Source organism: Oncorhynchus tshawytscha, unplaced genomic scaffold (genome assembly GCF_018296145.1).
Source record: "Oncorhynchus tshawytscha isolate Ot180627B unplaced genomic scaffold, Otsh_v2.0 Un_contig_9171_pilon_pilon, whole genome shotgun sequence".
Lineage (NCBI taxonomy): Eukaryota > Metazoa > Chordata > Actinopteri > Salmoniformes > Salmonidae > Oncorhynchus > Oncorhynchus tshawytscha.
Window position 1 is genome coordinate 16,928 of NW_024608985.1, and position 25,113 is coordinate 42,040.

At 45.2% G+C, this 25,113-nt stretch overlaps 1 protein-coding gene across 1 annotated transcript in view; it reads right to left on the minus strand.

The window, feature by feature from the left end:
- Positions 1-1,512: 1,512 nt before the first annotated feature.
- The window catches only part of LOC112257357 (E3 ubiquitin-protein ligase TRIM38), a gene marked incomplete at its 5' end in the record, with an annotated part of 77,269 nt that continues 53,668 nt past the window's right edge, over positions 1,513-25,113 (minus strand). Inside the window, 3 exons of the mRNA XM_042313961.1 lie at positions 1,513-2,433; positions 3,006-3,032; positions 4,310-4,330. Of these exons, the coding sequence (XP_042169895.1) occupies positions 2,201-2,433; positions 3,006-3,032; positions 4,310-4,330 (281 nt within the window). The remainder of the gene's footprint in view (positions 2,434-3,005; positions 3,033-4,309; positions 4,331-25,113) is intronic.

Below are 25,113 nucleotides of genomic sequence, written 5' to 3' on the forward strand. Positions count from 1 at the left end.
ATGCTTAGGGAATGTGATTTTGGGAAAGAAGTCATCTTAATGGGAGATTTTAACATGAATTATGAAGACAAGTCTTGTAGGAAAACTCTCAAATGGACCACTAAAACCTTTGACCTCACACAGCTAGTTAAAGGGCCAACCAGGGTGACTTGTTGCTCTAAAACACAGATTGATTTGGTGTTCAGTAATAAACCAGAGAGAGTGACTAAATCATTCAATATGGTTACTGGGCTGTCTGATCATAATCTGACACTTATAGCCAGAAAGCTGTCTAAGAGCAGGTTTAACCTCTCTACTGTTAGAAAGCCCAATCAACTAAGAATACCTAAGAGTGAATTAAATAATTCTGAATATGCAATTAAGGGAATTTACTGGAATGGTCTCTTGTCCTATGTCACGTTCTGACCTTAGTTCTTTTGTTATGTCTTTGTTTTAGTATGGTCAGGGCGTGAGTTGGGTGGGTTGTCTATGTTAGTTTTTCTATGATTTGCTATTTCTGTGTTTGGCCTGGTATGGTTCTCAATCAGAGGCAGCTGTCAATCGTTGTCCCTGATTGAGAACCATATTTAGGGAGCCTGTTTTCTATTGTGTTTTGTGGGTGATTGTTTTCTGTTGTGTGTCTGCACCAGCCAGAATGGTTTTCGGTCGTTTCTCTTTGTTATTTTGGTTATTTCCATGTTCATTCTAATAAATATGGACATTTTCCACGCTGCACCTTGGTCCTCACCTTCTTCCACCAACAACGGCCGATACAGTATACAATAGTCTGTCTGCAACAGTAGTCTGTCTGATGACAATGATGGAGATAAAACTATTTTTAAACACTCTTTCAGAACATTTAATTATCAAATGATCATTATGTTAAACACATTTATTTTGTGCTGTTGCTACATTATTACCTAAATGTAGGAGCACACAGCAGAAAGGTTACACAACCAGTTGCAATTTTAGCATGTAAATCTTGTGCATTCCAGGAACACCACAACACTAAACAATACATTAATTGCACTTTAACGGTTACAAACGGTGCCCACAAACTGTTAGGACCTACATAAAGCTGTCCCAACAGCAGAGTCCCAACAGCAGAGTCCCAACAGCAGAGTCCCAACAGCAGAGTCCCATCAGCAGAGTCCCAACAGCAGAGTCCCAACAGCAGAGTCCCAACAGCAGAGTCCCAACAGCAGAGTCCCATCAGCAGAGTCCCAACAGCAGAGTCCCAACAGCAGAGTCCCATCAGCAGAGTCCCATCAGCAGAGTCCCAACAGCAGAGTCCCAACAGCAGAGTCCCAACAGCAGAGTCCCATCAGCAGAGTCCCAACAGCAGAGTCCCAACAGCAGAGTCCCATCAGCAGAGTCCCAACAGCAGAGTCCCAACAGCAGAGTCCCAACAGCAGAGTCCCATCAGCAGAGTCCCATCAGCAGAGTCCCAACAGCAGAGTCCCAACAGCAGAGTCCCAACAGCAGAGTCCCAACAGCAGAGTCCCAACAGCAGAGTCCCAACAGCAGAGTCCCAACAGCAGAGTCCCATCAGCAGAGTCCCATCAGCAGTCCCAAGACCTTACCACTGCTACACCTGGCTATCAGCGGAGCCATGTCTGGCAGCGAAACAGTTCATTGAGCCTCATTTACTGCCTTCTTAAATATTGCTAATATGGCTGACTTGTTTAAACAAATGTGTTTTCTACTGACAATTGAGATGTACAAACTATGGCATAAGGGAACGACAAGCGGATAAGAGACAATCTGTCATTTCCATTAAGACATAAATGAGCTCGGACGGATGTTGTCAATATAACTACTTGTTCAGCACTTTTTAAAATTATATACAGTATATTTACTGCACATTAGCAGAGTAACAAGCATTTCATAAATAACAATGGCACCCTGTTTGATTTAAAACAGTCAGTCAGTGGCATCCACAGGACAGACAACCAGTGAAATACTATCTGAATCACCAGGGTTGAAGAATGGATAGAGTTTCTCAGTGAAGGTGCAGCCAGTGAAAGAGTAGATATGAGACCTGTCCTCCACATTGTAGAAGGAGACCTGACACTTCTCATAATCCACAAACACCCCCACTTTCAGGGGCTTCTCTCTCAGTAAGAGGGTGACAGGGGAATCAGCATGAGCTGTGTACTCTCCATCCTTCAGCTCCACAGTCCAGTATCCATTATTAGGGATTGGTATAAAACTCTCATTCCTATTGATGGACTGTATGACCACTCCCAAAGTCCACTCGGTCTTCCCCCTCCACCTTCACCTCATAGTAGAACTTCCCTGAGAAGCCCTCATTTCCCAGGACACAGGACCAATTTGTAAACCTCTTCCCGTTGTCAGAGAGAACCTGATCTAGTTCTCCATGTCTCACTTGTTTCCCGTCATCAGACAGGATGAGTTTACAATGTGCCGTATCAGGGTCTAGAGTCACATCCACTGTGGAGAGAAACATACACTATGTAAACACAATGACATCATCCTCAGTGGTATAATACACTATGGTAAACACAATGACATTACATCAACATCAGTGGTATAATACACTATGGTAAACACAATGACATCATGACATCAACATCAGTGGTATAATACACTATGGTAAACACAATGAAATCATGACATCAACATCAGTGGTATGATACACTATGGTAAACACAATGACATCATCATCAGAGGTATAATACACTATGGTAAACACAATGACATCAACATCAGTGGTATGATACACTATGGTAAACACAATGACATCAACATCAGTGGTATGATACACTATGGTAAACACAATGACATCAACATCAGTGGTATAATACACTATGGTAAACACAATGACATCAACATCAGTGGTATAATACACTATAGTAAACACAATGACATCAACATCAGTGGTATAATACACTATAGTAAACCCAATGACATCCGAGACACTATTTGGTATAATATGTTACATAATATGTTACGTTTCACATGGTATGTATTAATTTGTGGATGTCACAGACTATAAAACACACCTGCATGTCTTCTGATGGTTTCAAAGTCTGAAATATAGAGTAAGAGACTGTTGGTTATGAAAATGAGCAACATACTGATGGATATCACAAACAACTGTAAGTGCACATTTGTGTTGTTCAACCCAGACCTCAAACTATGAAGACCTATAATAATTTCTTTTCAATATGTGATAGGAAGCTAAATGTGTTTTTTTGGCTATAGGAATGTGACTGAAAAAGTGAAAAAGAAACTGATTGATAGTTTGATGGGATAGTCAGGGATGGTAGAAACAGCTTGAGTTGCCATAGCAACATCAGTGAAACTGGGCAGAAGGGAGTTGTACTTCAAATACAGCAGTTCAGTAACATCAATAATGAACTAATATTTGTTTTATTTAACTAGGCAATTCAGTTTAGAAACAAATTCTTATTTTACAATGAGGGCCTAGCCCGGCCAAAACCTCCCCTAACCCGGAAGGCGCTGGGCCAATTGTGCGCCGCCCTATGGGACTCCCGATCACAGCCAGTTGGGATACAGCCCGGGATCAAACCATGCACTAGCACTGAGATGCAGTGCCTTAGACCGCTGCGTCACTCGGGAGCCCACAAGCTGACAGAAATCAGGCACTAGAATGACGTTAAAATATGTCCATGTTTACATGACTTCTTTGTTTGATTTCCCACCGTGTTATAAGTCAGAAGACCATCCAGACCTTACTGGGGCGGCAGGGTAGCCTAGTGGTTAGAGCGTTGGACAAGTTCAAACCCCGAGCTGACATCTGTCATTCTGCCCCTGAACAGGCAGTTAACCCACTGTTCCTAGGCCATCATTGAAAATAAGAATTTGTTCTTAACTGACTTGCCTGGTTAAATAAATAAAAAACAAGGACCATGTCAACATCCTCTGTAAAATAAACTTGTATTTGCCTCCCTCTGGTGGTAGAAAGTATCACTACATCCATTAATTTTACTTCACTGCAATGTTACTTCAAAGGGGCGGTCCTTGGAAAAACATTTTTTAATCCATAGTTCTTTATTTAACATTTTATTCCAGGTGTTTACTGCTCCTTCACACAACAACTCCTTTGGCAGAGGTCACCTAAAATGCTACTTTAATAAACTACAGATTTCAGCAAACAAAGAAAGTCACACAATTACACAGGACAAACAGGTTCAGGGTAAGAGTTTAAGAATGGACATTTTTACAAGTATCGACTGATAGTCAGAGGTACAGTCCACACACACTCATCACCACTCAACTCCATTGACAAAGCTAACATTTATAAGCCATCATATACAGTAGGTAACAAAGCCTTAATACTTACCCAGCTGAGAAGTCAGGATTTCTACAGATAAACACATACATATAGTCAATTAGACACATCAGTGGTGTCCAAGGGGGAATCAACATGTGTTCGCTACCTCTCTAGTCTACACTCTAAAAATAAAAGGTTCCTGTATGATCTTTTAGGATAATATAAGGTTTAAAAAAAACAAAATAACCTTACGGTTAATTTAAGAACCTATACTCTGCCATCAGGTCGTATTTTATTTTTTGTATTTGACCCCTTTTTCTCCCCAGTTGGTAGTTACAGTCTAGTCTCATCGCTGCAACTCCCGTACGGACTCGGGAGAGGCAAAGGTCATTTTTTCCATTTCTTCCGAAACACAACCCAACCAAATCACACTGCTTCTTGACACAATGCCCACTTAACCCGGAAGCCAGCCGAACCAATGTGTCGGAGGAACCACGTGCAATGCGCCCGGCCCGCCACAGGAGTCGCTGGTACGCGATGGGACAAGGACATCCCTGCCGGCCAAACCCTTCCCTACCCGGACGATGCTGGGCCCCATTGGTCTCCCGTTCGCGGCCAGCTGCGACAGTGCCTGGACTCAAACCCAGAATCTCTAGCGGAACAGCTAGCCTGATGCAGTGCCTTAGACCACTGCGCCACTTGGGAGGCCCGTCAGTTCATTTGGAACCTTTGTAGACTTAAGGGGAGCTTTGAAGAACCTTTTCAAAAGAGGGGTTTCGTTTTGGAACCAGTAAGTGACTCAATTCCAACTCGTGTGTATAATTCAAATTGAGAACGTTGGCATTATGGGTCAGCTAGGACTCAGGTAATGTGTTACAACACAGTTTTTATAACTATTACATGAACTAAGAAACCTACTATATACTCTTGTTTTCTAGCCTATGAAATTACCTGTGGGGCCTTTGTCTGGCAAATACATTTCTGTTGTTACACTATAGGAGTGTTGGATTCCCTGTTTTGTGGTTACTTTGGAAGCGCGTCTGATGGCGACATCATATGACTGGATTCCGAATTGCCTTTAAATTTGACAAAAGACGTCGCAGAATGGACCGCTGACGAAAGGTTTATGAACGTGATCACTCATCAGACCGGAGGTAAAGAGGCGAACATTTCATCTGACCGGAGGTAAAACTAGTGTCGCTCCTCAACTGTAAATGAATGTTCCCTGTGACAGTGTTAGAAGTGACTGATGCTATTGAAGCTCTGTGTCTTTTTGATTTGAGCTTTTCACTGTGAATAAAGGGGAGAAAAGTGTGCTTGTTCTTCCGTTTTGGTTCTGCTCTATGTGTTGGATGAATTTGTGGAACTTGTAGGCTTGGAATCGTGTCTTTTGTTGTTGGATTTGCGCGCTGAGACAAGAACTCATTGTGGAGCGGCAAAAAGAGGACGCTTTGCTGATTGGCTGCTGTGTCTGAGTTGTGATGATGTAGTTTTTGGCTCATTCATTAACCTATGCCGTGCTAAAATGTGTTCACACCGTGCTGATGGTTGCAAATCAATGGAATTGAATGGGATTTGATGTTCAGTGCTCTTACCTGCCTTTACAATGGATCCAATTGAAACATTGCAAAAGTTCAAATGATCGAGAAGGGCTAAGTTGGGTGCACTTACTAAAAGAGAAATGAGATCACACAACTTATGGGAGATGATGGAAATGTTGAAATCTTTGATGACACAAAGATTACTCAAAGTTGGTTAAGTTGGTGCATGATCTCAATGAGTCCATAAAGGCTTTGTTATCTGCTGAGAAGGCAACAAAGTATCAGGTTGAACATTATGGCCCAAACGCAGTAACACTGGATCGTTTTGCAACCATTTTGGACACGTGGATGGAAGAAGCACAGTAATAAACAATGGCTAAAAAAACTGATGAGGAGGGCCAGCCAAGTTTCTCCAATGTCTCATCAGAACATGTAAATAGATCACAACACAGCAGGCACTCAGGACAATCCATCACATCTTCTACCAGGCTCTATTTGAAGGCTGAAAGGGAAGCCTTACTGGTTAAAGCTGAAGCATTGAATAGTAAACAAGCACTGGAGAAACAGGAGGCTCAACTCAAGGCACAAAAGAAAGGTTTGGAGATTGAAGCTGAAATATTGGCTAACAGTGCTAAGATGAATGTATTCCATGAGTATGAAGCCACTCAAGGAATGGGGAAACAAATCAGATGATTTAATGAACGATACCTGAATGCAATGGGAAGGCCTGAAGAAACCATGGGGAAGGTTACTCAAAGCAAATTGGTGCCCACCACCACTCAGGATGTCACAGGTCTCCATACCACACAGTCACACATCTTGGCTGACCTGGGATCCCCATTGTTCACCACGTCTGTTCATACTGCACAGGGCCATGGTCAAAGTAGTATGTTATAACTACCACCACATACAGCTCTGTTTATACTGCACAGGGCCATGGTCAAAGTAGTATGTTATAACTACCACCACATACAGCTCTGTTTATACTGCACAGGGCCATGGTCAAAGTAGTATGTTATAACTACCACCACATACAGCTCTGTTTATACTGCACAGGGCCATGGTCAAAGTAGTATGTTATAACTACCACCACATACAGCTCTGTTTATACTGCACAGGGCCAGGGTCAATATACTATGTTATAACTAAGGACTACCACCACATACAGCACTGTTCATCATAGGTCAACTCACACACATTAGAGCCTGTTGTGAGACCAAAAGAGGCAGCTGTAACTTCCAACTAGGGGAGGAAGGCCTTTCAACCCAGATCAGGGTGGAGCTGACAACATGGGCAGTATTGTCAACATTCTGCTACACTAAAATGCTGTCACTGAGATGCTGGTAAGGCAACAAAGTTTGTCCTAATTACCACCTCTTAGTGTACCACTGGGTGACCCACCACACTACAGGTTCTTTGTACCCGTGTTTAAGGGTGACCCACTAGACTACATATCTTTGTACCAGTGTTTAAGGGTGACCCACTAGACGACAGGTTCTGTGTGCATGGCTTTGAACATGCTATCGAAGACCGGACCGAGAACAGCAAAGACAGGCTGTACCTTTTGGAGAAATTCACCATGGGGCAACTCAAATCAAATCTTGGCTCAGCTCCTTTGTCTTACTGACGTTGAGGGAGAGGTTGTTGTCCTGTCATCACACTGCCAGGTATCTGACCTCCTCCCCAAGGCTGTCTCATTGTTTTCAGTGATCAGGCCTACCACCGTCTGCAAACTTAATGATGGTGTTGGAGTTCTAAGTGGCCATGCAGTCATGGGTGAACAGGGAGTACCCGAGAGGACTAAGTACGCACCCCTGAGGGGCCCCCATGTTGAGGGTCAGCATGGCAGATGTATTGTTGTCTACCCTCACCACATTGGGGCGACCCGTCAGCAAGTCCAGGATCCAGTTGCAGAGGGAGGTGTTCAGTCCCAGGGTCCTTAGCTTAGTGATGAACTTGGAGGGCACCATGGTGTTGAATGCTGAGCTGTAGTCAATGAACAGCATTCTCACGTAGGTGTTCCTTTTGTCCAGGTGGGAAAGGGTAGTGTAGAGTGCAATAGAGATTGTGTCATCTGTGGATCTGTTGGGGAGGTATGCGAATTGGGGTGGGTCCAGGGTGTCTTGAATGATGGTGTTGATGTGAGCCATCAGCCTTTCAAAGCATTTCAAGGATATTGATGTGAGTGCTAAGCGGCAATAGTCATTTAGACAGGTTACCTTGACGTTGTTGGACACAGGGACTATGGTGGTCTGCTTGAAATATGAAGGTATTACAGACTGGGTCAGGGAAAGGTTGAAAATGTCAGTAAAGACACTTGCCAGCTGGTCAGCGCATGCTCTGAGTACGAGTCCTGCAAATCCGTCTGACCCTGCGGCCTTGTGAGTGAAAAACCTGTTTAAAGGTCTTACACACATTGGCTACTGAGAGCATGATCACACAGCTGTCCGGAACGCATGGTTTAGTGTTTCTTCCCTCGACAGGAACGTAGAAGGCATTAGCTCATCTGCTAGGCTCGTGTCACTGGGCAGCTTGTGGCTGCGTTTCCCTTTCTAATCTGTGATAGTTTGCGAGCCCTGCTACATCTGACAAGTGTCAGAGCTTGTGTAGTAGGATTTGATCTTACTCCTGTATTGATTCTTTGCCTGTTTGATGATTCATCAGAGGGAATAACATGATTTATTCTAAGCGTCTGGGTTTGTGTCCTGCTCCTTGAAAGCGGCAGCCTTTAACTCAGTGCGGATGCTGCCTGTAATCCATGGCTTCTGGTTGGGACATGTATGTACGGCCACTTTGTTCCTCTCTGACCTGACCGGATCCCTCTCAAAACTACAGACGCTTTTGGGTACATACAGCTCTATATCAGGTTACAAAGACAATATGGACAAAAGTTAAATACTTCCACTGACTCGTTTAACTATAGCATCTGTGAATGAACAGGTCCCTTCAGATGGTCGCCACAGAGGTTCAAATATCTAGGAATCACAATTGATCATGACTTAAGAAACTTGTACAAGCTTAACTACTCTGTCTTGGTTTAAAAGGTGGTGGATGACTTGAATAAATGGAAAGATCCACCTCTTCCATTATTTTGGAGAATTAGCTGTATTAATGAAGTTGGGAGTAATATTAATAGTAATAGTGCCCCAAAACTCAACAAAAACAAGCAATCCCTGTACCTTCAATTAAGTAAGAGCTTGGCATGTAATTCGTAACTTATTCGATCTGAAACCAGACTTGTCACCCAAAGAAACCCTGTGGCAAAACAAACTCCTGCCAATGATCTTGGATAGCAACATTGTTCAGCATTGGCATGAGTATGGAATGAGGAATTTTGGAAAGTGTTATATAGATGGGGTACTTATGTCATTTGAGCAACTGAAAGAGAAATATCAGTTATCCAATAATAATTTACTTTGTTATTTACAGTTAAGAAACTTTCTCAGAAGCATTCTTGGAGATATGACTTTACCAAATCTATCAACTACTGAACAACTACTCCATGATAACCATGACACAAAAAGATTTATATCCAGAGTGTACTCATTGCAAATGCAACAATGCCCAAAAACAGATGTACATAAGTCAAGAGAGTGATGGGAATCCGATTTGAATTCTACAATTGATGAGGGTCTATGGTCAGACCTATGCCAAGATAGTGTGTCAGCAACCATCAACTCTAGATACAGACTTCTACATTACAACATCCTCCACCAACTCTCTGACACCTCAGAGGTTACATAGATGTAACCCTGAAATATCAGAAATGTGTTTTAGATGTGGAACAACAGAAGGCACTTTTTTGCATTGTACTTGGCAGTAAACTAAATTACAAGCCTTCTGACATGATGTTTGTTACACCCTGGCCTTTAATTTGGAGGTCCCTTTCCCACTTGACCCTGAAATATGCCTTCTGGGTAACTTCACAAATGTGAATTTGAGGAATAACTTCAACATCAAATTGACAGAAAATCGCCTTTGCCCCTGCAAGAAAATGTGTTGCATTGACATGGAAATCAGATTCCCCTCTCCCAATTACAAGATGGCTCTCTGAAATGAATACGTGTATTCCTTTGGAGAAGAGTACATATGCATTAAGAACATTTCAACTACATTGTGAAAATATGGCAACCCTTCCTGGACTATATGTAAACACTTCCATTGGGGTTGGTGGATGTGAGCTGGTAGATCGATGTAGCTATTTTCTCTCTGTAATGTACTGTTTGTAGTGCTTTGTGTCTATGTTGGTCTCTCTTGTCATTTGTCTTATTTAGTCATTATTATTATTATTATTACTATTCTAATTTATTTTGTAATTTTTCATTGTTTTAATAAATGTTTTATTACCTTTTGAATTACCTTTTGTCATAGTTCTTACTCTTGCTGCATTGTACTGTTCTGTTGTTGAATAACAATAATAAAATAATAAAACACTATCAACAACCAGGAAGTCATGAGTACCTTTGTTTTCTCTGGCTTGGAGATAAGTAGCCTTGATGACAGCAGTGTTGTTGAAATCCTTGCAGTTTTCACACAGAAGGAAATCCCAGTAACTAAGAAGAACATTCCTACCAGTGGCAGCTGGTGGGAGGAGCTATAGGAGGATGGGCTCATTGTAATGGCTGGAGTGAAATCAATGGAATGGAGTTAAACATGAGGTTTTCCATGTGGTTTCCACAAGCAATAACAACTGCTAAATATGTGAATGGCACCAATAAAATTCGATTTTATATGATTGATGTTTAATACCGTTCCATTTATTCCACTACAGGCATTACAATGAGCCTGTCCTCTTATAGCTCCTAACATCAGCCTCCACCAATTCCTAACCAGACAGATGTGAACATATGACCATATTTTTAAAAGGTGCCTCTCAAGCAGATTGATTCTGATGTTGTATTGTATTGCTGACAAACATACCTCAGGCCATTGAGCCATGGATGGTCATAAACAGCCAAGGAAATGGTCCATACGCTGTGAAAACCACTCTGGTCTGGATTGTGAATGGGATTCTAAGAAAGGGGAATGTCTCCACCTATGGGCGGTTTCACGTAATGTCATACAGAATCTCTGCGGTAGAGCTGGAAGAGCTGCTGCAGCAAAAGGTCCAGCATGATTTCCCAGAGCACCACCATGAGGATCAGCTTGAAATATCAAGAGAAGAGCATCGCTTTATGGAGCGTGTCAGACAAGCTAGTGGATGTCCACTATAGGATATGCCTCCCACTGAGGAATGAGGATGCTGAATTTCCCAACAACTGCTGTGAGGCAGTACAGCGTGCTCTCAACCTGAAACAGGTCTCAACCTTAAAAGTAACTTCCTCACCATTTTAGATAAGCATGCTCCGTTCAAAAAATGCAGAACTAAGAACAGATACAGTCCTTGGTTCACCCCAGACCTGACTGCCCTCGACCAGCACAAAAACATCCTGTGGCGGACTGCAATAGCATCGAATAGTCCCCGGGATATGCAACTGTTCAGGGAAGTCCGTAACCAATACACGCAGTCAGTCAGGAAAGCTAAGGCCAGCTTCTTCAGGCAGAAGTTTGCATCATGTAGCTCCAACTCCAAAAAGTTCTGGGACACTGTGAAGTCCATGGAGAACAAGAGCACCTCCTCCCAGCTGCCCACTGCACTGAGGCTAGGTAACACGGTCACCACCGATAAATCCATGATTATCGAAAACTTCAATAAGCATTTCTCAACGGCTGGCCATGCCTTCCGCCTGGCTACTCCAACCTCGGCCAACAGCTCTGCCCCCGGCAGCTCCTCGCCCAAGCCTCTCCAGGTTCTCCTTTACCCAAATCCAGATAGCAGATGTTCTGAAAGAGCTGCAAAACCTGGACCCGTACAAATCAGCTGGGCTTGACAATCTGGACCCCTATTTCTGAAACTTTCCGCCGCCATTGTCGCAACCCCTATTACCAGCCTGTTCAACCTCTCTTTCATATCGTCTGAGATCCCCAAGGATTGAAAGCTGCCGCAGTCATCCCCCTCTTCAAAGGGGGAGACACCCTGGACCCAAACTGTTACAGACCTATATCCATCCTGCCCTGCCTATCTAAGGTCTTCGAAAGCCAAGTCAACAAACAGGTCACTGACCATCTCGAATCCCACCGTACCTTCTCCGCTGTGCAATCTGGTTTCCGAGCCGGTCACGGGTGCACCTCAGCAACACTCAAGGTACTAAACGATATCATAACCGCCATCGATAAAAGACAGTACTGTGCAGCCGTCTTCATTGACCTTGCCAAGGCTTTCGACTCTGTCAATCACCATATTCTTATCGGCAGACTCAGTAGCCTCGGTTTTTCGGATGACTGCCTTGCCTGGTTCACCAATTACTTTGCAGACAGAGTTCAGTGTGTCAAATCGGAGGGCATGCTGTCCGGTCCTCTGGCAGTCTCTATGGGGGTGCCACAGGGTTCAATTCTCGGGCCGACTCTTTTCTCTGTATATATCAATGACGTTGCTCTTGCTGCGGGCGATTCCCTGATCCACCTCTACGCAGACGACACCATTCTATATACTTTCGGCCCGTCATTGGACACTGTGCTATCCAACCTCCAAACAAGCTTCAATGCCATACAACACTCCTTCCGTGGCCTCCAACTGCTCTTAAACGCTAGTAAAACCAAATGCATGCTTTTCAACCGATCGCTGCCTGCACCCGCATGCCCGACTAGCATCACCACCCTGGATGGTTCCGACCTTGAATATGTGGACATCTATAAGTACCTAGGTGTCTGGCTAGACTGCAAACTCTCCTTCCAGACTCATATCAAACATCTCCAATCGAAAATCAAATCAAGAGTCGGCTTTCTATTCCGTAACAAAGCCTCCTTCACTCACGCCGCCAAGCTTACCCTAGTAAAACTGACTATCCTTCCGATCCTCGACTTCGGCGATGTCATCTACAAAATGGCTTCCAACACTCTACTCAGCAAACTGGATGCAGTCTATCACAGTGCCATCCGTTTTGTCACTAAAGCACCTTATACCACCCACCACTGCGACCTGTATGCTCTAGTCGGCTGGCCCTCATTACATATTCGTCGCCAGACCCACTGGCTCCAGGTCATCTACAAGTCCATGCTAGGTAAAGCTCCGCCTTATCTCAGTTCACTGGTCACGATGGCAACACCCATCCGTAGCACGCGCTCCAGCAGGTGTATCTCACTGATCATCCCTAAAGCCAACACCTCATTTGGCCGCCTTTCGTTCCAGTACTCTGCTGCCTGTGACTGGAACGAATTGCAAAAATCGCTGAAGTTGGAGACTTTTATCTCCCTCACCAACTTCAAACATCAGCTATCTGAGCAGCTAACCGATCGCTGCTGCTGTACATAGTCTATTGGTAAATAGCCCACCCATTTTCACCTACCTCATCCCCATACTGTTTTTATTTATTTACTTGCTCTTTTGCACACCAATATCTCTACCTGTACATGACCATCTGATCATTTATCACTCCAGTGTTAATCTGCAAAATTGTAATTATTCGCCTACCTCCTCATGCCTTTTGCACACATTGTATATAGACTCCCCCCTTTGTTTTCTACTGTGTTATTGACTTGTTAATTGTTTATTCCATGTGTAACTCTGTGTTGTCTGCTCACACTGCTATGCTTTATCTTGGCCAGGTCGCAGTTGCAAATGAGAACTTGTTCTCAACTGGCCTACCTGGTTAAATAAAGGTGAAATAAAAATAAAAATAAAAAAGAATCCCTGGTCCTGTAAAGACTATACCAACTTCATGGCAGACATCCTGGACAAAGGCTTTGCAGTGATGGAGCCAATAGACTTACAGAATGACAGCAGCAAGATATTTTGGTGTATTCCTCACCAGAGAGTATATCATCCTAAGAAGCACAGTCTGAGGGTGGTATTACACTGTGGAGCCACCTAACAAGAGACATCACTGAATGCTCAGCTTCTACAGGGTCCAGACTTGACAAACCATATCATTGGTGTTTTGTCCAGATTCCACCAAGAGCCTGTTGCCTTCTTGACAGATACTGAAGTCATGTTCCACCAGGTGAGAGTTCCAGAGCAGGATACAGACCTGAGATTTCTCTGGATTTTCTCTGAACTTACTCAGGAATGCACGTCCTTGTGTTCTAAAGGAGGCTTTAGACTGAACAAATAGATCAGTCAAGTTGTTGCCGCTATTCCTGAATAGGAGAAAGCAAAGGAGATAAAGGATCTGGACTGGGATCAGAACATGCTACCAGTAGAAAGAGCACTTGAGGTACAATGGTGCATTGAATCAGACTCAATAAAGTTACAAATATCCATTCAGGACAGACCACAGACCACTTACCAGAAGAGGCATTCTATCTATGCTATTCTATTCTATCTATGCTGGGCTCTGTTTACGACCCGCACAGTTAACTAGGCCAATAACTCGCTAACTAGCAAAGAATATAAACAAAATGTGTCCACACTCTGATCTGCACTGATCTGAAAAGCACATTCACTGGTGGGTGATTGAAAGGTTTTCAGGTACTTTCGGAAGATGGGCAGGAACTCTGCTGCTCTCTTCAGGGGGAGCTGGTTCCACCATTGGGATGCCAGGACAGAGAAGAGTGTGGACTGGACTGAGCGGGAGTTGCGCTCCCGGAGGGGTGGGAGGGCCAAGAGACCAGAGGTGGCAAAACGGAGTGCTCGGGTTGGGGTGTAGGGTTTGCTCATAACCTGAATGTAGGGAGGGGCAGTTCCTATTGCTGCTACGTAGGCAAGCATCATGATCTTGTAGTGGATACAAGATTTGACTGGAAGCTATTGGAGTGTGCAGAGGAGCGGGTTGACATGGGAGAACCTGGGAAAGTTGAAAACCAGTTGGGCTGTAGCATTCTAAATAAGTTGCATGGGTTTCATGGCACAAGCAGAGAGCCCAGTCAACAGAGATTTCTATTAGTAAAGACGGGAGATGACAAGTGCCTGGATTAGAACCTGTGCCACTTCCTGTGTGAGGTATGGTCGTATGGATGTTGTAGAGCGGGAATCTGCAGGAGCGAGTCACTGCTTTGATGTTTTCAGAGAACGACAGGGTGCTTCACGTCAAGGTTCTTTGCACTCTGGGAGGGCGACACTGTGGAGTTGTCAATTGTGATGGAGAGGTGTGAGGATATGACGGAGCCAAGTGACTTGGTGTATAGAGAGAAGAGGAACTAGAACAGAGCCCTGGGGGACACCCCATTAGTGCGAGAACATAGTGCAGACACAGATCCTCTCCACTGATGGTTCCCAGTGTCGAAGGCAGTGGATAGATCTAGGAGGATGAGAAAAGATGAGAGAGAGTCCACTTTGGCATTGCGGAGTACCTCCATGACATAAAGAAGAGCAGTCTCGGTTGAGTGACCCGTCTTGAAGCCTGACTGGTTAGGGTCAAGAAGACTGTTCTGAGAGTGATAACGAGAGAGGTAATCAGAGATAGCACGCTCAATTGTTTTGGGGAAAAAAGAAAGGGATACAGGTCTATATATTAACATCAGATGAGTCAAGTGTTGGTTTCTCAACAGTTTTCCATGTGTATCAAGAATGGTCCACCACCAAAGGATATCCAGCCAACTTGACACATCTGTGGGAAGCATTGGTGTCAACATGGAAAAGCATCCCTTTCGACACCTTGTAGAGTCCATGCCCTAACGAATTGAGGCAAAAGGGGGTGCAACTCAATATTAGGAAAGTGTTCCTAATGGTTTGTACTCTCAGCATATGTCAGACTTGTTCTGGAAGAGGTGGACCAAAGAGTATCTTCCTGAGTTGCAGGATCAACTAAAATTAACAAGAGAAGAAACTTTGTCCCTGGTTCTCATCGGGATGACTCACAGTCCCCAGGGCCAGAACAGAGGCTGGGAAATACAGAGTATTAAATAAAGCCATGACTACATCACAGGAAGTTTGTGGCACCTTAATTGGGGAGAACAGGCTCATGGTAAAAGCTGGAGCAGAAGTGAAATGGTATCAAATACATCCAACACATGGTTTCCAGTTGTTTGTTGACATTCCATTTGCTCCGTTCCAGTCATTAATATGAGTCATCGTCCCCCCAGTGGACTACATGGAACTGTTTGCCACCCCAGTTAACTCAAGTGAACACCAAAAACAGATAAAAGAGCGTAGCAGTGCAGACGTATTTGGTCTCTCTCGTGTACTTTTGTATTTGTTCGTCTTTTTTGTATATATTTATATACATTTCTTTATATTTCAATGTTATTGTCAATCTCTTCTCCATTTTAGCTCAATTATACAGTGGGGAGAACAAGTATTTTATACACTGCCGATTTTGCAGGTTTTCCTACTTACAAAGCATGTAGAGGTCTGTCATTTTTATCATAGGTACACCAACTGTGAGAAACTAAAATGCAGAAAATCACATTGTATGATTTTTAAGTAATTAATTTGCATTTTATTGCGTGACATAATTATTTGATACATCAGAAAAGCAGAACTTAACATTTGGTACAGAAAGCTTTGTTTGCAATTACAGAGATCATACGTTTCCTGTAGTTCTTGACCAGGTTTACACACACTGCAGCAGGGATTTTGGCCCACTCCTCCATATAGACCTTCTCCAGATCTTTCAGGTTTCGGGGCTGTCACTGGGAAATACGGACTATCAGCTCCCTCCAAAGATTTTCGATTGGGTTCAGGTCTGGAGACTGGCTAGGCCACTCCAGGACCTAGAGATGTTTCTTACGGAGCCACTCCTTAGTTGCCCTGGCTGTGTGTTTCCGGTCGTTGTCATGCTGGAAGACCCAGCCACGACCCATCTTCAATGCTCTTACTGAGGGAAGGTGGTTGTTGGCCAAGATCTCGCGATACATGGCCCCATCCATCCTCCCCTCAATACAGAGCTGTCGTCCTGTCCCCTTTGCAGAAACGCATCCCCAAAGAATGATGTTTCCACTTCTATAATTCATGGTTGGGATGGGGTTCTTGGGGTTGTACTCATCCTTCTTCTTCTTCCAAACACGGCGTGTGGAGTTTAGACCAAAAAGCTCTATTTTTGTCTCATCAGACCACATGACCATCTCCCATTCCTCCTCCGGATCATCCAGATGGTAATTGGCAAACTTCAGACGGGCATGGACATGCACTGGATTGAGCAGGGGGACCTTGCGTGAGCTGCAGGATTTGAATCCATGACGGCGTAGTGTGTTACTCATGGTTTTCTTTGAGACTGTGGTCCCAGCTCTCTTCAGTTCATTGACCAGGTCTGCCGTGTAGTTCTGGGCTGATACCTCACCTTCCTCATGATCATTGATGCCCCACGAGGTGAGATCTTGCATGGAGCCCCAGACCGAAGGTGATCGACAGTCATCTTGAACTTCTTCCATTTCCTAATAATTGCACCAACAGTTGTTGCCTTCTCACCAAGCTGCTTGCCTATTGTCCTGTAGCCCATCCCAGCCTTGTGCAGGTCTACAATTTTATCCCTGATGTCCTTACACAGCTCTCTGGTCTTGGCCATTGTGGAGAGGTTGGAGTCTGTTTGATTGAGTGTGTGGACAGGTGTCTTTTATACAGGTAACGAGTTCAAACAGGTGCAGTGAATACAGGTAATGAGTGGAGAACAGGAGGGCTTCTTAAAGAAAAACTAACAGGTCTGTGAGAGCCAGAATTGTTACTGGGTGGTAGGTGATCAAATACTTATGTCATGCAATAAAATACAAATTAATTACTTAAAAATCATACAATGTGATTTTCTATATTTTTGTTTTAGCTTCCGTCTCTCACCGTTGAAGTGTACCTATGATAAAAATTACAGACCTCTACATGCTCTGTAAGTAGGAAAACCTGCAAAATCGGCAGTGTATCAAATACTTGTTCTCCCCACTGTACCTTCCAGTAACCTGCCTCACCCAATGTGATACAGAACCGCTATTATTCGTAATTTTTAGACCTTATAGCAAGAACCACATAGCCATCAGAAGCTAACCAGCTAATTAGCTACAAGCTATTTAGAAATTGTTAGCCACTGCTAGCGGCCTTTACCTTCTGCACAGGTACCACCCCAATTTTCTTTTTACAACAACAACGCCGGATTCCTGCCATAATCCCTGGACCATTCTCCTGATCTTCACAGCTATCTAGCACCCACCAGGTTACCCAGTACCGAAGCTATCCCTGAGGCCCACCTCCCGGCCTGCTCAGTTGTTCACCCGGACTCCACCCTAACACGGCTATAGTGGCTACTGCCCCAGCCCCGAAGCTAGCACCAGTTAACCGTGAGCCAGGCGCATCTCCCGGCTAGCAAACTAAATTACTACAACACCTCTTTTGCCATCTGGCTTGGATCCTTAGTCGACACTGCGCCCCGCCGCACCACCACGACAGGTCTGCCGACGAATACTCCATCCGCTGTGCCTTCAACCGGCCTCCGTCGGACGTCGGTGCAGACGCTTCTACTAGCCCCGGGCTACTAACTTTAAACACTGTGTCACCCACGTGCTAGTAACAACTACTCCGCAGCTTCCCGGCTCCATCTATTGCTGCCCCCTGGACCCTATGATCACTTGGCTACATAGCTGATGCCCGCTGGACTGTCCAGTAACATGGTACTCCGTTCTGTTGTTTTTTTTGTTTTTGTTTTTTTGTTTATCTGCCGGCCCCAGCCGTGAACTCAGGCTCTGTGTGTAGTTAACCAACCCTCTGCCCATTCATCGCCATTTTACCTGTTGTTGTTTTAGCTGATTAGCTTTTGTTCTCTCATCCGTTATTGTCTAAGCTAGCTCTCCAAATCAACACTTGTGATTACTTTATGCCTCACTGTATGTCTCTCTCATATGCAAATATGCCTTGTATACTGTTGTTTAGGTTAGTTATCATTGTTTTAGTTTACAATGGAGCCCCTAGTTCCACTCATTATACCTCTGATAACTCCTTTGTCCCACCTCCCACACATGCGGTGACCTCCCCCATTATAACCAGCTTATCCAGGGATACAACCTCTCTTATCATCACTCAGTGCCTGGGCTTATCTCCGCTGTACCCGCACCCCACCACACCCCTGTCTGCACATTATGCCCTGAATCTATTCTACCACGCCCAGAAATCTGCTCCTTTTATTCTTTGTCCCCAACGCTCTAGGCGACCAGTTTTGATAGCCTTTAGCCGTACCCTCATCCTACTCCTCCTCTGTTCCTCGGGTGATGTGGAGGTAAACCCAGGCCCTGCGTTACCCCAGGCGCCCTCATTTGTTGACTTCTGTGATCGAAAAAACCTTGGTTTCATGCATGTCAACATCAGAAGCCTCCTCCCTAAGTTTGTTTTACTCACTGCTTTAGCACACCCCGCCAACCCTGATGTCCTTGCCGTGTCGGAATCCTGGCTTAGGAAGGCCACCAACAATTCTGAGATATACATACCCAGCTACAACATTTTCCATCAAGATAGAACTGCCAAAGGTGGAGGAGTTGCAATCTACTGCAGAGATAGCCTGCAAAGTTCTGTCATACTTTCCAGGTCGATACCCAAACAGTTTGAACTTCTAATTTGAAAAATTAACCTCTCCAGAAATAAGTCTCTCAGTGTTGCCGCCTGCTATCAACCCCCCTCTGCTCCCAGCTGTGCCCTGGACACCATTTGTGAATTGATCGCCCCCCATCTAGCTTCAGAGTTCGTTCTGTTAGGTGACCAAAACTGGGATATGCTTAACATCCCGGCAGTCCTACAATCTAAGCTAGATGCCCTCAATCTCACACAAATCACCAAGGAACCCACCAGGTACAATCCTAAATCCGTAAACATGGGCACCCTTATAGACATAATCCTGACCAACTTGCCCTCCAAATACACCTCCGATGTTTTCAATCAGGATCTCAGCGATCACTGCCTCATTACCTGTATCCGCTATGGGTCCGCGATCAAACGACCACCCCTCATCACTGTCAAACGCTCCCTAAAACACTTCTGTGAGCAGACCTTTCTAATCGACCTGGCCCGGGTATCCTGGGAGGATGCCTGGTCATTCTTTAAAAGTAATTTCCTCACCATCTTAGTTAGATAAGCATGCCCCGTTGAAAAAATGCAGAACGAAGAACAGTTATAGTCCTTGGTTCACTCCAGACCTGACTGACCTTGACCAGCACAAAAACATCCTGTGGCGGACTGCCATAGCATCATATAGTGGCCACGATATGCAACTGTTCAGGGAAGTCAGGAACCAATACACGCAGTCAGTCAGGAAAGCAAAGGCTTCATTTTTTATCTTGCAGAAATTCACATCCTGTAGCTCTAACTCCAAAATGTTTTGGGACACTGCAAAGTCCATGGAAAACAAGAGCACCTCCTCCCAGCTGCCCACTGCACTGAGGCTAGGTAACACGGTCACCACTGATAAATCCATGATAATCGAAAATTTCAAGAAGCATTTCTCAATGGCTGGCCATGCCTTCTTCCTGGCTACTCCAACCCAGGCCAACAGCTAACACCCCCCCCCCCCGCAGCTACTCGCCCAAGCCTCCCCAGCTTCTCCTTCACCCGTATTCGGACAGCTGACGTTCTGAAAGAGCTGCAAAACCTGGACCCGTACAAATCAGCTGGGCTAGACAATCTGGACCCTCTCCTTCTAAAACTGTCCGCCGCCATTGTTGCAACCCCTATTACCAGCCTGTTCAACCTCACTTTCGTATCATCTGAGATCCCCAAGGACTGGAAAGTTGCCGCGGTCGTCCCCCTCTTCAAAGGGGGTGACACCGTAGACCCAAACTGTTACAGACCTATATCCATCCTGCCCTGCCTATCTAAAGTCTTCGAAAGCCAAGTTAACAAACAGATCACTGACCATTTTAAATCCCACCGTACCTTCTCCGCTGTGCAATCCGGCTTCCGAGCCGGTCACGGGTGCACCTCAGCCACGCTCAAGGTACTAAACAATATCAAAACCACCATTGATAAAAGACAGTACTGTGCAGCCGTCGTCATCGACCTGGCCAAGGCTTTCGACTCTGTCAATCACCGTATTCTTATTCGGCAGACTCAATAGCCTTGGTTTTTAATGACTGCCTTGCCTGGTTCACCAACTACTTTGCAGACAGAGTTCTGTGTATCAAATCGGAGGGCATGTTGTCCGGACCTCTGGCAGTCTCTATGGGGGTACCACAGGGTTCAATTCTCGGGCTGACTCTTTTCTCTGTATATATCAAAGATGTTGCTCTTGCTGCAGGCGATTCCCTGATCCACCTCCACGCAGATGACACCATTCTGTATACTTCTGGCCCTTCCTTGGACACTGTGCTAACTAACCTCCAAACGAGCTTCAATGCCATACAACAGTCCTTACATGGCATCCAATTGCTCTTAAACGCCAGTAAAACCAAATGCATGCATATCAACCGTTCACTGCCCGCACCCGCCCGACTAGCAAAATCAAATCAAATTTTATTTGTCACATACACATGGTTAGCAGATGTTAATGCGAGTGTAGCGAAATGCTTGTGCTTCTAGTTCCGACAATGTAGTAATAACCAACAAGTAATCTAACTAACAATTCCAAAACTACTGTCTTATACACAGTGTAAGGGGATAAAGAATATGTACATAAAGATATATGAATGAGTGATGGTACAGAGCGGCATAGGCAAGATACAGTAGATGGTATCGAGTACAGTATATACATATGAGATGAGTATGTAAACAAAGTGGCATAGTTAAAGTGGCTAGTGATACATGTATTACATAAGGATGCAGTAGATGATATAGAGTACAGTATATACGCATGCATATGAGATGAATAATGTAGGGTATGTAACATTATATTAGGTAGCATTGTTTAAAGTGGCTAGTGATATATTTTACATCATTTCCCATCAATTCCCATTATTAAAGTGGCTGGAGTTGAGTCAGTGTCAGTGTCAGTGTGTTGGCAGCAGCCACTCAATGTTAGTGGTGGCTGTTTAACAGTCTGATGGTCTTGAGATAGAAGCTGTTTTTCAGTCTCTCCCTCCCAGCTTTGATGCACCTGTACTGACCTCGCCTTCTGGATGATAGCGGGGTGAACAGGCAGTGGCTCGGGTGGTTGTTGTCCTTGATGATCTTTATGGCCTTCCTGTAACATCGGGTGGTGTAGGTGTCCTGGAGGGCAGGTAGTTTGCCCCCGGTGATGCGTTGTGCAGACCTCACTACCCTCTGGAGAGCCTTACGGTTGTGGGCGGAGCAGTTGCCGTACCAGGCGGTGATGCAGCCCGCCAGGATGCCCTCGATTGTGCATCTGTAGAAGTTTGTGAGTGCTTTTGGTGACAAGCCGAATTTCTTCAGCCTCCTGAGGTTGAAGAGGCGCTGCTGCGCCTTCTTCACGATACTGTCTGTGTGAGTGGACCAATTCAGTTTGTCTGTGATGTGTATGCCGAGGAACTTAAAACTTGCTACCCTCTCCACTACTGTTCCATCGATGTGGATAGGGGGGTGTTCCCTCTGCTGTTTCCTGAAGTCCACAATCATCTCCTTAGTTTTGTTGACGTTGAGTGTGAGGTTATTTTCCTGACACCACACTCCGAGGGCCCTCACCTCCTCCCAGTGGGGCGTCTCGTCGTTGTTGGTAATCAAGCCTACCACTGTTGTGTCGTCCGCAAACTTGATGATTGAGTTGGAGGCGTGCGTGGCCACGATGTCGTGGGTGAACAGGGAGTACAGGAGAGGGCTCAGAACGCACCCTTGTGGGGCCCCAGTGTTGAGGATCAGCGAGGTGGAGATGTTGTTGCCTACCCTCACCACCTGGGGGCGGCCCATCAGGAAGTCCAGTACCCAGTTGCACAGGGCGGGGTCGAGACCCAGGGTCTCGAGCTTGATGATGAGCTTGGAGGGTACTATGGTGTTGAATGACGAGCTGTAGTCAATGAACAGCATTCTCACATAGGTATTCCTCTTGTCCAGATGGGTTAGGGCAGTGTGCAGTGTGGTTGAGATTGCATCGTCTGTGGACCTATTTGGGCGGTAAGCAAATTGGAGTGGGTCTAGGGTGTCAGGTACAGTGGAGGTGATATGGTCCTTGACTAGTCTCTCAAAGCACTTCATGATGACGGAAGTGAGTGCTACGGGGCGGTAGTCGTTTAGCTCAGTTACCTTAGCTTTCTTGGGAACAGGAACAATGGTGGCCCTCTTGAAGCATGTGGGAACAGCAGACTGGTATAGGGATTGATTGAATATGTCCGTAAACACACCGGCCAGCTGGTCTGCGCATGCTCTGAGGGCGCGGCTGGGGATGCCGTCTGGGCCTGCAGCCTTGCGAGGGTTAACACGTTTAAATGTCTTACTCACCTCGGCTGCAGTGAAGGAAAGTCCGCATGTTTTCGTTGCAGGCCGTGTCAGTGGCACTGTATTGTCCTCAAAGCGGGCAAAAAAGTTATTTAGTCTGCCTGGGAGCAAGACATCCTGGTCCGTGACTGGGCTGGTTTTCTTCTTGTAGTCCGTGATTGACTGTAGACCCTGCCACATGCCTCTTGTGTCTGAGCCGTTGAATTGAGATTCTACTTTGTCTCTGTACTGACGCTTAGCTTGTTTGATAGCCTTGCGGAGGGAATAGCTGCACTGTTTGTATTCGGTCATGTTACCAGACACCTTGCCCTGATTAAAGCAGTGGTTCGCGCTTTCAGTTTCACACGAATGCTGCCATCAATCCACGGTTTCTGGTTAGGGAATGATTTAATTGTTGCTATGGGAACAACATCTTCAACGCACGTTCGAATGAACTCGCACACCGAATCAGCGTATTTGTCAATTTTGTTATCTGACGCAATACGAAACATGTCCCAGTCCACGTGATGGAAGCAGTCTTGGAGTGTGGAGTCAGCTTGGTCAGACCAGCGTTGGACAGACCTCAGCGTGGGAGCCTCTTGTTTTAGTTTCTGTCTGTAGGCAGGGATCAACAAAATGGAGTCGTGGTCAGCTTTTCCGAAAGGGGGGGCGGGGCAGGGCCTTATATGCGTCGCAGAAGTTAGAGTAACAATGATCCAAGGTCTTTCCACCCCTGGTTGCGCAATCGATACGCTGATAAAATTTAGGGAGTCTTGTTTTCAGATTCGCCTTGTTAAAATCCCCAGCTACAATGAATGCAGCCTCCGGATAAATCGTTTCCAATTTGCAGAGAGTTAAATAAAGTTCGTTCAGAGCCATTGATGTGTCTGCTTGGGGGGGGGGATATTTACGGCTGTGATTATAATCGAAGAGAATTCTCTTGGTAGATAATGCGGTCTACATTTGATTGTGAGGAATTCTAAATCAGGTGAACAGAAGGATTTGAGTTCCTGTATGTTTCTTTCATCACACCATGTCACGTTAGCCATAAGGCATACGCCCCCGCCCCTCTTCTTACCAGAAAGATGTTTGTTTCTGTCGGCGCGATGCGTGGAGAAACCCGTTGGCTGCACCGCCTCGGATAGCGTCTCTCCAGTGAGCCATGTTTCCGTGAAGCAAAGAACGTTACAGTCTCTGATGTCCCTCTGGAATGCTACCCTTGCTCGGATTTCATCAACCTTGTTGTCAAGAGACTGGACATTGGCAAGAAGAATGCTAGGGAGTGGTGCACGGTGTGCCCGTCTCCGGAGTCTGACCAGAAGACCACCTCGTTTCCCTCTTTTTTGGAGTCGTTTTTTTGGGTCGCTGCATGGAATCCACTCCGTTGTCCTGTTTGTAAGGCAGAACACAGGATCCGCATCGCGAAAAACATATTCTTGGTCGTACTGATGGTGAGTTGACACTGATCTTATATTCAGTAGTTCTTCTCGACTGTATGTAATGAAACCTAAGATGACCTGGGGTACTAATGTAAGAAATAACACGTAAAAAAACAAAACTGCATAGTTTCCTAGGAACGCGAAGCGAGGCGGCCATCTCTGTCGGCGCCGGAAGTACGCCGACAGAGATTCGCACACCGAATCAGCGTATTCGTCAATGTTGTTATCTGACGCAATACGAAACATCTCCCAGTCCACGTGATGGAAGCAGTCTTGGAGTGTGGAATCAGCTTGGTCAGACCAGCGTTGAACAGACCTCAGCGTGGGAGCTTCTTTTTTTAGTTTCTGTCTGTAGGCAGGGATCAACAAAATGGAGTCGTGGTCAGCTTTTCCGAAAGGAGGGCAGGGCAGGGCCTTATATGCGTTGCGGATAGTTAGAGTAACAATGATCCAAGGTTTTTCCACCCCTGGTTGCGCAATCGATATGCTGATAAAATTTAGGGAGTCTTGTTTTCAGATTAGCCTTGTTAAAATCCCCAGCTACAATGAATGCAGCCTCCGGATAAATGGATTCCAGTTTGCAAAGAGTTAAATAAAGTTTGTTCAGAGCCATAGATGTGTCTGCTTGGTGGGGGATATATACGGCTGTGA